The sequence below is a fragment of the Schistocerca piceifrons genome, chromosome 8 (genome assembly GCF_021461385.2).
Source record: "Schistocerca piceifrons isolate TAMUIC-IGC-003096 chromosome 8, iqSchPice1.1, whole genome shotgun sequence".
NCBI classification, from domain to species: Eukaryota; Metazoa; Arthropoda; class Insecta; order Orthoptera; family Acrididae; genus Schistocerca; species Schistocerca piceifrons.
The window spans coordinates 382,078,844-382,093,520 of NC_060145.1; the positions used below are offsets into that span (position 1 = coordinate 382,078,844).

General features: G+C 37.3%; 1 protein-coding gene across 1 annotated transcript in view; it reads left to right on the forward strand.

Moving 5' to 3' along the window:
• Positions 1-14,677, forward strand: part of LOC124712365 (mucin-5AC-like) — a 400,134-nt gene that overhangs the window by 378,840 nt on the left and 6,617 nt on the right. The window contains 3 exon segments of the mRNA XM_047242660.1: positions 1,647-1,831; positions 8,417-8,545; positions 13,964-14,075. Coding sequence (XP_047098616.1) covers positions 1,647-1,831; positions 8,417-8,545; positions 13,964-14,075 — 426 coding nt within the window.

Here is a 14,677-nt window from a genome sequence, read left to right on the forward strand (position 1 = left end):
GGTGGAATCATCTGAGCCTCTGCTTTAGACCTTCCACTCTGCCACAAGCAACTGACCCTGGGTACACTGTTACAAAGAGTGAGCTTAGCCTGTACCTCACGTTTGATGTTAGCTTACATCAAGTCAGTCATCCACTAAAAGGGAGCAAAGCTTACCTCAGAACCCAAGCAGCATGCATCATTCTTGCTGACATGAGCCACAATATGCAGCCGATTCCACCCAGTGCACTCAATAGTTGCTAGCAGAGCCTCCTCCACATTACATATGAGCTCCCCTGCCCCTTCTCCCACTTGCTATTTTCCTGAAGGGCTCCATAGCCCACCCTCTGCTCTTGTCCAGACTGGGCTGGAGATTTAATCACTGGCTCAGAACAGTTTTCAACACTGCACGGTACCTTGTAGCTATTGCTAAGATGTAATGAGTTATCCATGCTGCATGTTTCCACATTCTCCTTCCGCCCAGGAGACATAAATCCACCAGTAGCCACCACTCGTGCCTGATTGGAGACAGACTTGTCAGATGCTGTGTATCAGAAGACACAGTGACAACAGCGTTACTGGGGGATTCCAGTGGCACCGAAAATATTACTGAATGCAAATGTATCAACAGTGACTTTTCACAACTAACTCAACTCTCACAAAAACTACTGTACGTAATGGATATGCAAGCTCTAAATGTTAACAAACACTAGACAATTAGATAAAACCACAGATAGGAATGACTTTTTGACAGAAGTACATGAAAAATAAACACTAAATGAAGCAAAATGTTGTTATATAATTCAAACTGCTGCCTGCTACTGCTGGACACTTTTTCCACTTGGGTAGCTGACCCAACACTGACTAATAAACTAGTAGTTCAAAATGTGTTGGAAAACGGTGGCGTTAATGGCAGTCTGATGCTACATTACTAACTAAGATCATAAGAAACCTACTGCAGTAACTATGTGAATATGAAAGCTCTAAATGTAAGTAAAATTTAAACAATCAAATAATAACACACTTCTCGGCATAAACTTGTGGAAAGTAGACACTGAACTAAACTAAATGCTGTGTTCTAACTCAAACTGCTTATGCTGCTGTTGCTTCTCTTCATCTCAAATGATGTGATGTTTATTACTTATAATGCATCAATTCTATTTATCGTATCTGTTGATCCAGCTATCAGATTTTTATATTAAAGAATTTTAAGTGCCATCTGCAGAATTAGTGCACGGATACTCTTTTGAATGATATAAGTGAATTTTTTCTTTCATATTTATAGATACTTTTCATAATTTTGTTTGTAATGGTAATCAATAATTTGTGATAATAATGTTCATCAAGTGAAATTAAAGACACGATTCAGACTTTTATTCACTTGCATGTTCTTCTGCACTCAGTTAATGAGTATCGACATCATTCGTCAACACATAATACAGTAAATTTGTTAAATTTTGGAGTATGTTTGTTGGCTGAACATGACCTTCATGAAAATTGTCTTCTAGACATTACGATAATAACAATGACTTAGAAAAAAATTACATTTTGGGAGACATTAATAGAATTTTGTTGAGGTTTAGAGAGGAAAGGGGGGGGGGGGGGGGGCACATGAACTTTCTTCTAAATAATTTGGACTCAAATGTAACAAAACATTAATGTTTACAGAACCACATCTGCTGATAATGGAATATGTGATGTATGGGAAACTTTTGGCTTATCTTCGTGACCACCGAACTAGACGAAAGTATTTCAACTTCTGTGAAGATGATTCAGATGCTCTTACATCTCGGGATCTCACTATTTTTGCCTACTGTGTTGCACGTGGAATGGAATACCTTGCTACAAGAGGAGTGAGTATTTAACTCTTTTATTATATAGTGTATATTGGCCTGCATTGCATTACACTTTGTTTGCTCATGTACCATTTAGGGTGAAACAAGTACACTACTGTATACATCGAATCATCATAGCAATATTATTGATTTTCAAGGTGAAGGAATCCACTATGTTTATAAGCAGTATGCTATAAAATATGCTATCCATTTAATAATAATATTCATATATTTTTATACATAATCATTACACACTCAATGGACTTTTACCTAATATCTTCTCAGAAATCTGATGATGTTCTAATTTCATTCTGCTTTACAACATTCTGTTTATGTTTAAGAACAATATATTTCAGATTAAATTTATATGTTTTAGTTGCAAGATATTCACTTAATATTTTAGAAACATTTTTGAATCACGTAATTTTTAGAGTGTTTTGCATTTTAACTTAATAATCTGTGGAAATTTACTAAAAAGTTCTTTCCTTTTCTCTAGTGATTCATTTTCTCTCAATATTAAAGCTTATTTCAGCATGCTTTACTCTCAGAAGACCAAGCTTCCAGATTATTTTGCATACTTTCACTCTGTCTTGGAGGTGCACAACTATCATCTGACACAATGCATCTAAAGTAAACAAAATATTCCTTTCACAAAATTAAGTGGTAAGAATACTGCAGAAAGTAGATAAAGTATTAATGAGCCCTTTTCAGTAATCTTTAAATTCTAGTATACATCTCCCAGTACATTTATTCCTAAGTTGTTTGTTGTGCTAATAATACAAAAATAAAAAATATGTATTTAAGATGATGTGACTTACCAAATGTCTGCTTGTGTCTGTATATGTGTGGATGGATATGTGTGTATGTGCGAGTGTATACCCGTCCTTTTTTCCCCCTAAGGTAAGTCTTTCTGCTCCCGGGATTGGAATGACTCCTTACCCTCTCCCTTAAAACCCACATCCTTTCGTCTTTCCCTCTCCTTCCCTCTTTCCTGATGAAGCAACAGTTTGTTGCGAAAGCTTGAATTTTGTGTGTATGTTTGTGTTTGTTTGTGTGTCTGTCGACCTGCCAGCACTTTCATTTGGTAAGTCACATCATCTTTGTTTTTAGATATATTTTTCCTACGTGGAATGTTTCCCTCTATTATATATATATATATATATATATATATATATATATATATATATATATATATATATATATATAGGTCTTTAAATATGTCTGCTTGTGTCTGTATATGTGTGGATGGATATGTGTGTGTGTGTGTGTGTGTGTGTGCGTGTGTATACCCGTCCTTTTTTCCCCCTAAGGTAAGTCTTTCCGCTCCCGGGATTGGAATGACTCCTTACCCTCTCCCTTAAAACCCACTTCCCTTCGTCTTTCCCTCTCCATCCCTCTTTCCTGATGAGGCAACAGTTTGTTGCAAAAGCTTGAATTTTGTGTGTATGTTTGTGGTTGTTTGTGTATCTGTCGACCTGCCAGCACATTCATTTGGTAAGTCAAATCATCTTTGTTTTTAGATATATATTTCCTATGTGGAATGTTTCCCTCTATTATAACTATATATATATATATATATATATATATATATATATATATATATATATATATATATATATATATATATATATATAATAGAGGGAAACATTCCACGTGGGAAAAATATATCTAAAAAGAAAGATGATGAAACTTACCAAACAAAAGCGCTGGCAGGTCGATAGACACACAAACAAACACAAACATACACACAAAATTCTAGCTTTCACAACCTATGGTTGCCTCATCAGGAAAGAGGGAAGGAGAAGGAAAGACAAAAGGATATGGGTTTTAAGGGAGAGGGTAAGGAGTCATTCCAATCCCGGGAGCGGAAAGACTTACCTTAGGGGGAAAAAAGGACAGGTATACACTCGCACACACACACATATCCATCCACACATACACAGACACAAGCAGACATTTGTAAAGGCAAAGAGTTTGGGCAGAGATGTCAGTCGGGGCGGATGTACAGAGGCAAAGATGAAGTTGAAAGACAGGTGAGGTATGAGCGGCGGCAAATTGAAATTAGAAATTAGCGGAGATTGAGGCCTGGCGGATAGCGAGAAGAAAGGATATGCTGAAGGGCAAGTTCCCATCTCCGGAGTTCTGACAGGTAGGTGTTAGTGGGAAGTATCCAGATAACCCGGACAGTGTAACACTGTGCCAAGATGTGCTGGCCGTGCACCAAGGCATGTTTAGCCACAGGGTGATCCTCATTACCAACAAACACTGTCTGCCTGTGTCCATTCATGCGAATGGACAGTTTGTTGCTGGTCATTCCCACATAGAACGCTTCACAGTGTAGGCAGGTCAGTTGGTAAATCACGTGGGTGCTTTCACACGTGGCTCTGCCTTTGATCGTGTACACCTTCCGGGTTACAGGACTGGAATAGGTGGTGGTGGGAGGGTGCATGGGACAGGTTTTACACCGGGGGCGGTTACAGGGGTAGGAGCCAGAGGGTAGGGAAGGTGGTTTGGGGATTTCATAGGGATGAACTAAGAGGTTGCGAAGGTTAGGTGGACGGCGGAAAGACACTCTTGGTGGAGTGGGGAGGATTTCATGAAGGATGGATCTCATTTCAGGGCAGGATTTGAGGAAGTCGTATCCCTGCTGGAGAGCCACATTCAGAATCTGATCCAGTCCCGGAAAGTATCCTGTCACAAGTGGGGCACTTTTGGGGTTCTTCTGTGGAAGGTTCCGGGTTTGAGGAGATGAGGATGTGGCTCTGGTTATTTGCTTCTGTACCAGGTCGGGAGGGTAGTTGTTTTCAGGTTGTTGGTGTAATGGTTCAAGGATTAACTACCCTCCCGACCTGGTACAGAACTACCCTCCCGACCTGGTACAGAAGCAAATAACCAGAGCCACATCCTCATCTCCTCAAACCCGGAACCTTCCACAGAAGAACCCCAAAAGTGCCCCACTTGTGACAGGATACTTTCCGGGACTGGATCAGATTCTGAATGTGGCTCTCCAGCAGGGATACGACTTCCTCAAATCCTGCCCTGAAATGAGATCCATCCTTCATGAAATCCTCCCCACTCCACCAAGAGTGTCTTTCCGCCGTCCACCTAACCTTCGCAACCTCTTAGTTCATCCCTATGAAATCCCCAAACCACCTTCCCTACCCTCTGGCTCCTACCCCTGTAACCGCCCCCGGTGTAAAACCTGTCCCATGCACCCTCCCACCACCACCTATTCCAGTCCTGTAACCCGGAAGGTGTACACGATCAAAGGCAGAGCCATGTGTGAAAGCACCCACGTGATTTACCAACTGACCTGCCTACACTGTGAAGCATTCTATGTGGGAATGACCAGCAACAAACTGTCCATTCGCATGAATGGACACAGGCAGACAGTGTTTGTTGGTAATGAGGATCACCCTGTGGCTAAACATGCCTTGGTGCACGGCCAGCACATCTTGGCACAGTGTTACACTGTCCGGGTTATCTGGATACTTCCCACTAACACCAACCTGTCAGAACTCCGGAGATGGGAACTTGCCCTTCAGCATATCCTTTCTTCTCGCTATCCGCCAGGCCTCAATCTCCGCTAATTTCTAATTTCAATTTGCCGCCGCTCATACCTCACCTGTCTTTCAACTTCATCTTTGCCTCTGTACATCCGCCCCGACTGACATCTCTGCCCAAACTCTTTGCTTTTACAAATGTCTGCTTGTGTCTGTGTATGTGTGGATGGATATGTGTGTGTGTGCGAGTGTATACCTGTCCTTTTTTCCCCCTAAGGCAAGTCTTTCCGCTCCCGGGATTGGAATGACTCCTTACCCTCTCCCTTAAAACCCATATCCTTTTGTCTTTCCTTCTCCTTCCCTCTTTCCTGACGAGGCAACCATTGGTTGCGAAAGCTAGAATTTTGTGTGTATGTTTGTGTTTGTTTGTGTGTCTGTCGACCTGCCAGCGCTTTTGTTTGGTAAGTTTCATCATCTTTCTTTTTAGATATATTTTTCCCACGTGGAATGTTTCCCTCTATTATATTCATATCACTTATATATATATATATATAATTGTCTATGGGATTTTATGTTATGGTAGAAAGGTCTTCAACAAGCCCCCACATGATTTAAAGCAAGATATGGACTGCTCCCTAAATTGAAGATATACATTATTAACTCTTCTACAAATTATCTCATTATCTAGATTCAAAGACTGAAGACTTCTTTCAACTGAACAGCCAGCAGAAATGCCTATTGTAATATTCCTTTCTTCTTAGGCTCACAGATAACTGCCATTGTGGGATACTATCAATGTGGGTATACACACACCAAGCTAATGGTGTTTCTGTAAATTTTAATGGAATGAACACAGTTAGTTTATAGCTATTTATTGATAGTTAATTATTAATGTAGCTTTTAACAGCTACTTTCTACCAACATCTTCTTAATGATTAAGCTGACTATAAGAACATACAAAGAAAGTTTTTTTAATGAGTAAGCTCACTATAAGAACATACAAAGAGGATTAATATAAGTTCATTCAGTTTTCAGAACAAGGGTTATCATAAGGTTTATAAGATTGTAGTTTATGTGATTCTTCTGAACCTCTTTTGGGAAAAAGAACAATTTTTTCTGGCATATGATTTAGCCCAAAAGATAATGACATACAGGAGAATCTTAGAATTCAGACTACTCATCATCATGAAGAGATTATACTAATGTCCTTCTGGTATTTATGACCAATGGATTACAACAATCCATCACATGTGATATTGCTGCAAATGGTCACTAGCCTGAACCCAGACACACAAGTGGTTTTTCAAGTAATTTCAACCAATATTACGAATATCGCTGTATCAAAAAGTTCTGCTATGGAAGATGGAGTGTAGTGTTTAGCAGCAGTTGCAGTTGATTTCCACAAATACTTGCAAAAAATAAATTTATAAAAAGAGTATTGTAATTTATTAAACTTGTCTTGAAATGCTTTTCTTGGGAATATATTACAAATTTCAGTGATGCCAAGCAGATTGTGTTAGTCTTTTCAGTGTGCTAATACAGTTCATTTATTAGCCCTTAGTACCCTTTTCATTCGTTAGTCTTATAGTTCAACTGCAAGTATTTACACAGTTTGCTTTACAATCTTGATGTATCTGCAGTAATGTTATCAGTAGAAGTACTGCTCTTTACCATAAGTTCTGTTATAAATTGTACAGGTGAGAGTTACAGCACATGCAGTGGCAGGGGTTGCGAGGATAAGTGTGTAATGGAGTTGCCCTGAACATATATATTAAAATTTCCACTACATATTGTGGTATGTCATACTGTTTAGAAGTTAAAAACTTCAATAATGTGTGTTATTGTTCCATAAATAACATTTTAATCAACTGGAGTCCAATATATCACGACTATAACTATGGACTGCCCATCAGTTCTTCTACAGCACAAGCCTCAAAATGCCAATGACGGCCAAACTGGAGTATGTGTATTTTATTACTTCTTAATATAAATGGCAACTCCATCCTCAACTTTACTTGTCAAAGCGGTTCATGGTCCCTGAATAACTATGAATTCTGAAGTAAAATTCTTATTCTACATGGATGAAGTGAAATAAAGTAAAACTACACAACAACACGTGATATCTAGACAAATGAGTGCTCTCAGACAGCCATATTGCCACATATAGCTACTAACCAGCCAAGCAGCCATATTGCTTGTATGAATTGCATGTGCAGCCCATTAGATTGCCTAGGATTTCCATGCAACCAGCTACCAGAGGTTGATCACTGTGATTTGTCTCCACATGCACGATGTACAAAGTAATTAATTGCCCATGTGACAGATTGCTGTGATCAGTCACTTGTGTGAGCAGCCCCTAACACATAAAGATTGTTGCTTAACATCTAAACCTTCAGTTTACTTAACTGGGTGCTGTTATATATAATACTACAAGTTTTTGACAGCTTAAGGGATGTTTCAGAACCATGTCTTTGTTGTCCAGTGATACTAGAGCTTACTGTCTTATAAATAAGACTTAAAGAAATGAGCATGTGCTGAACATATAATATTTTTGCAATAAACTTTGCAACTTACTTGTTTTTTAATGCAACACTCTAAGACACTGTATGACACTATTTTAAACTTCCTGACAGATGAGAAATATATACTGGTTTGGGGCTCTAACCTTTCTGGGTCTGAGTCCAGGCCATTGCATGTACTCTGCTGCAGAGTGGAACATTGACTCCGGACATTTTCTTGCCAAAATAAGCAAATTGATAACCCTAAGGTTACAAAATAATCAGGTTATTGTTTTCTGATTATGAAAGAGGGATTTGTACCACAGTAATATTCATTGTGCTTATAAGTAAGCAGTATAATTTCTAATCGCTCTGCATATTTTCTGAGAAGGAAGCAGCACATTAATCAGGATACAAAATTATCTGCAGGCATATAAATCACTTGTCATAACCCTCAATTAACTCTGGATAGGATTATTATTAATAAAAACTTTATTGAGAGTCTTATGTTTTGTTTTCAAGTGTATATGTGTGCTGCATTGCAGTGTGCTACATGGTCTAATCATCTCAGGCTAACGTTTTTTTAAATGTTTATTTCACAGATAATCCACCGTGACTTAGCAGCTAGGAATGTGCTTGTGGATCACAACAAAATGTGCAAAGTTGCAGATTTTGGCATGTCTCGAAGTGTCCAGGATCTCGGTGATGTATATGAGCAGAGACACACAAAGGTGAGTAAAACAGTTGTGTACATGATAGTATACATACTTGTTGCCATTTTGAGTGATATGACATTTTGAGTGATATGACATGGGGGGAAGCATGAGAACAACAATGTATTAGGCTTGGCTTCATTTTAATATTAGCTACACTTTTGTGCCTCAGATTACTTTTATTTAAACAAATCTATTCTTTTACTGTAGTAACGAGTGTATTACCCATATTGATAATTCATTCATTGTATTTGCAGGGAATTTATTGATAATTTTTATGCCCAGAAATAGTAAACAATTTAGAAATATATGACAGGCCAATGAAATCTTAAATTGAATTATATAATATGGCAAAGTATTACAGTTTGCTTGTCGTGTTGCTTTACTATTTACAACAAATTGTCAGCCAACAGTAATGGATAATTCCGACTAATTATACACCTCTGCCATTTCTCTCAAATTTAGTTAACTGTAAAAATATATAGTCCTTTCAGCTATTTTTTACAGTGTCTTCTCATGTAAGAATTTACTGTATCTAAATTTTTACTTCAGTTTCCTAAATGTATTTTTGTTATTGATAGCAAATTATTAACTTAATCAGTCTCATCAGATGGAAAATCAGTATAACTTCAGATGTGTGTGGGGTTCAGGAGGCATACAACACATTAATAAAAAACATGGGTTCTGCAAAAGTCTGCTCTTGTCTTCTCAACATGTGTGTGCCTCTCATTCTGGAGTCTGAGTGATCCGCCCTCCCTTTTATGCTTCCTGTAGTAGCTCCAGAAACTAAGTAGTATGTCAATTAACAGTTTTTATGTGTGTTTACTGTCAGTAGGGTAGCGTGTTGATTATTCAAATGGTGGTCGACCAAATGATTGCTTAACTGAGTTGTTACTTGATCATCCCACTGAGGTCTTGAGCCCTCCCCACACCTGTGAACTTTGACGCATCATGTTAACTTGTGATACAGAATGCCTAAACTTACAGTTTAGAGAAAGATTAATCTGCAAACAAGTTATCTAATGGGTACAAGGTTGGTGAGTCAACAGTTATGGAGAGAGAGAGAGAGAGAGAGAGAAAGAAGACGAGCATAAGAAAGTTTGTATCTAAGCTTGATTGTACTGATGGATTGGCAAGTCAGAAAACTATGAAACTCGCCATGAACGTGGACCCAGATGATGCTGTTTACAGGTGATTTGCACAATGAAGATCACAAGGAGAGGCTATCATTGGTCCCATTCTATTGAAAATGCAATTAATTACAATGAAAATCTTTGAGGGACATCAAATTTTGAAGCAAGTATGGACTGGTTAAAAGGCTTTAAGTCAAGACATGGCATTTGTGAGCTTCAAATACAGGGAGAAAAACAGCTAATTTTCAGCAGCTGATTCTATCAAAGTGGAACTGATGGATGAATTAAGGGAAGAAAATCATGTTCTCAAAAAAGTTTACAGTGTTGATGATATGGGCTCAGTTGGAAAGCTGTTGCATTACATAATGAATTAGGAAGATCTGGTCCTAAAATAATCCAGGAGAGTATCACTGCTTTAGCCTGTGCTAATGCTACAGATAGCCACAACTGCCTATGCTTGTCGTTGGTACAAGCAAGAAACTGCATGGTTTCAAACATGTTAATATGTCTGCAATGCCTATTGTTTGCACCTCATGAAGAAGCACCTGAATGGATAATGTGAATCATTTATGGAAGTTTTTGTACCGCATGTAAAGGCTTACCAGTTAAAGAATGGCTAAAGAGAGAAAAGATTATTGCTCCTTGACAATGCATCAACCCACACATCATAAAAGGGATGTTTCTTTCACCTAACACATCCTTCTTATGACAGCATGCAGATATAGGTGGTATTGAAACTTTCAAGTGGTATTACAGAAAAGAATTGTTATGGAAGTTATTGTTGGAGAGAGAAAAAGAGGGACAAAACAATGTTAAGAAGTCATAAAAATACTGATTTGAAATATTTTGGTCTGAGCTGCCAGAGATGGTAGTCATGAGGTGAGGTCTTGCCTGTGTGAGTGAGTGTATGTGTGTTTTCTTTTTTGAAGAAGGGTTTGGCCAAAACTTAACTGTGTAACAGTCTTTTCATGTGCCTGTCTGCAACCTCATGTCATCTTTATGGCAAGTAGTAATCTATACTTTTTCTTATATTTTTGATTTTGAAAGACATGTCCTATGATCTGAGCAGTAGGGGGTAGTCTGAAGGACTTTAAAACCCTCACTGAAGTATGGTGCCTTCCTTGCCTATGGGCAACAGACTTTCTTTGATTTACTGTATTTACCCAAGTACAAGACAATCATGATTACAAGATGACCCCTGCTTTTTGAAGAGGATTCTTGAGAAAAATTTATTTTTAACATACTCTGAGTAATCAAAATTACCAACTACTTTGCTGACATAAAATATCTGCCTAAAAAGTTAACATTATACCTAATCTAAATTTTCATTTTCCCATGGGAAATGTATTACCAGTCTCACACTTTGAATAAGGGGAATAAATTTGCTTTGCATACATATGCAGATGGCAGTAAGTCACTCAGCATACTAACAAGTAGTAAGTAGTACATAATTTGATGTATAGAAAACTGTCATGTAACTAACATCTTCCACTACCTTCCAATGGTTTGCAGAGTATAGGTAATGAAAATGCTGCCTTAATTGGCATTTCAGTGAAAGTGATAGTTATGGAATGGGATGAAGTTGCAGTACAATCCTGTATATTGTTGTGGTCATAATATTGCTACTCTCTGACTGATTGGAAGAAATAGCAGTTCTCTTGTATGCAGTTGTTAATCTTACACAACTTTCTAACCATAGGAAGCTTGTAAATAAAAGTAGTATTATTTTTCATTTTGTATGTATTAATTTTGCTTTGTGTTCCATGCAGCTGGATACACTCATCACTATGGTAATTATTCTTACACAGTAAGAATATGATATTCATCACTACTGCTTATTTCTGAAATTTGTGTCAGATCAATGTGCAGTGACAAAACATCTCTCCAGTAGTATCTATAGTCCACACTTTTTGCAAACTGGAACTCATTGTGACTCTTAGATTAATTTTTTGTTTATAAATAATTGATGTAGGTTCTATTGATAGTTTTATGAAATTTATCTATAGTGGGATGTTTTCTGGAGTGATGTTTTCTCACAGTTGATGCTGATCATTTCATTTGTCTTGTAGACGAAAGTCAGCACGTACTAGATATGGGTGAAAGGGGATAGGTCAGTTATATTACAACACTAGGCTAACAACAGTGATATGCTGACTATTTACAGATAGAAGAAACATAACAAATGTTACAACTTGTCATGACAGAAAAGATACAATTTAGTGTGGATTGTAGCACTCATACCCTTAACAGCCATAAGTAAGTTACATACTGGAAAACAAAACATACAAGTTTAAAATGTTAGAACTTAATTTTTAGAAATTCTTTAACAGAATAGAAACAAGGATATAGTAAACATTTTTGTTTCAGTTTGGCTTTCACTTGTATTGTTGAGCTGGTTATATACTGTAAGAATGAAGTGGCCAGCTCATTGCTTGTGAAAAGTCTGCATTTGTGTAAGATGTTTCAAGCAATGCTAATGCAGTAATTAACTTTTAATATCCATGTGCCAATTTTTCAACTGTTTTGAAAACAGAAAATCTGGGCAGATATAATACTCAGCAATGAATGTTCAGTTCTGTATTAATTTGGTCCCTGAAGGAAGAAAAAGAAGAGTGGGGGTCTGAGTGGGGCACAGTTAAGTGAGGGGTGCTCCAGGGATCGGGGCCATACCTGTTCCTTATTTATATAAATGATATGACCTCTAGTATTAAGGGTAACTCTAAAATGTTTCTGTTTGCTGATAACACTAGCTTGGTAGTAAGGGATGTTGTGTGCAACATTGGCTCAGTTTCAAATAGTGTAGTTCATGACCTAAGTTCATGGCTTCTAGAAATTAAACTAATGCTAAATCACAGTAAAACCCAGTTTTTACAGTTTCTGTCACACAATTCAACAAAACCTGACATTTTAATTTCACAGGATGGGCATATGATTAGTGAAACCGAACAGTTCAAATTTCTAGGTGTTCAGATAGATAGTAAGCTGTCATGGAAAGCCCACATTCAGGATCTTGTTCAAAGACTTAGTGCTGCTATTTTTACTATTCGATTGGTATCTGAAGTGAGTGATCATTCGACACGAAAATTAGTCTACTTTGATTATTTTCATTCACTTATATTGTATGGTATTATATTTTGGGGTAACTCTTCCCATTCTGAAAGGATATTTTTGTCTTAGAAATGGGCTGTTCGAGCAATAAGTGATGTAAGTTCATAAACCTCTTGTCAACCCCTGTTCATGAGTCTGGGTATTTTGACACTGGCCTCTCAATGTATATACTCCTTACTGTCATTTCTTGTTAACAATATTAGCTTATTCCCAAGAATAAGCAGCTTCCACTCAGTTAATACTCGGCAGATATCAAACCTGCATTTGGATCGGACTTCCTTAACTCTTGTGCCTCCATTTTCAATAAGCTACCACTCAAATTCAAAAATCTCAGCAGTAATCCACACACTTTCAAATCGAAACTGAAGAGTTTCCTCATGGGTCACTCATTCTATTCTGTCGAGGAGTTCCATGAAAAATTAAGCTGTTTCTTGTTTTATTGTTGATTGTGTTTACTTAAACTTATGGATTGACTTTTTTGGCTTCATAAACATTTTATTTTTATCTTTTATTACTTTTATGTTGAATTTTATCTACTGACACTTACATGACCTTGGAGATTTGCTCCTGAATTTGGTCCTACAGAACTTGACATATAAATAAATAAAATAAAAAGTTTTATAAATATCATGAGATTATTCTCAATGTACTGTCATTAACATAGTCAGTCAGCAATTAAGACATGAAGAGAATAGCAGCTTTTGAAATGTGGTGCTAAGGAATCTCGTTGAAGATTGGGTTGGTTGAACAAGTAACTAATGGTGAGGTACTGAATACAATCGGAGAAAAAATATGGCGTATCTTGACTAAAAGAAGGGATCAGTTGATAGGATACACACATCCTGAGACATAAAGGAATAACCAGTTGGTAATGGAGGGAAGTGTGAAGGCAAAAAATTGCAGAGGGAGACAATAAGCAGGTTCAAATGGTTGTAGGTAGTGGTAGTTACTTGGAGACTTCAGTAGTTATTTGAAGTTGAAGGCAATTTCACGTGATAGAGTAGGTCTAGTGTAGGGAGCTGCATCAAGCCAAGCATTGGACTGTAGACCACAGATGCCAGGAAAACTGGTTATTATACAATTCAGGTTATAGCAATATGGTAAATTCTATATTTATTCAATAACTTGACAAGGTAATTACTGCAGGCAAAGATTTGTGATTTGACCCAAAATCATGGAAAACTTATATTTGCAGGGGGCTCTTCCAATTCGATGGATGGCACCAGAGTCCCTCTTGTACCGTATCTTCACGCATAAATCCGATGTCTGGAGTTTTGGAATTCTTATATGGGAAATTGTTACACTGGGTAAGTAACTGCTGATAATACTTTAAATAAATTTTTTAATTGTATTTTAATAGTCTTAGGGCAAGCAAACATTATCACAACCTGAATCATTTAACACTACCATTCCCTATGTCTCATTCAAAATTCATTACTGCACAACTTGATTAGCATAAATTACATTCACACAATGTATAACAGCTGCGGATTCTGCATGGTGTCTGTTCTTTTTGACGTGTCCAAAAGGACAGACACCACGCATTCATATAATTAAATTACATTTCTTCAGCTAGTTAAAATAGCTATTTAAATGTATAATTGTATGTTATGCAGTGTAGAAAAACAGTTCTCAAATGGTTGTTGTAGTAAGTAGAAAAATTTACTTATCTTGTGCCAACACTATAATTGTGGCTTAAACATAGTTTTCATGTGGTCTAGAGGATGATATTAACGTAAACTGTACTTCATGAAATACAGTTTATACATGGTACATGTCTTATTTGTGTGATGGAAAACAAATTTATGTATTTAAGATGTAGCAAGTGGAGCTATTCAACCTTGATGTGTCTCAAGCCAGTTCGTGATGAGATGATACTAGTAGCAAGTGAGATGGTGCCTGCACACAG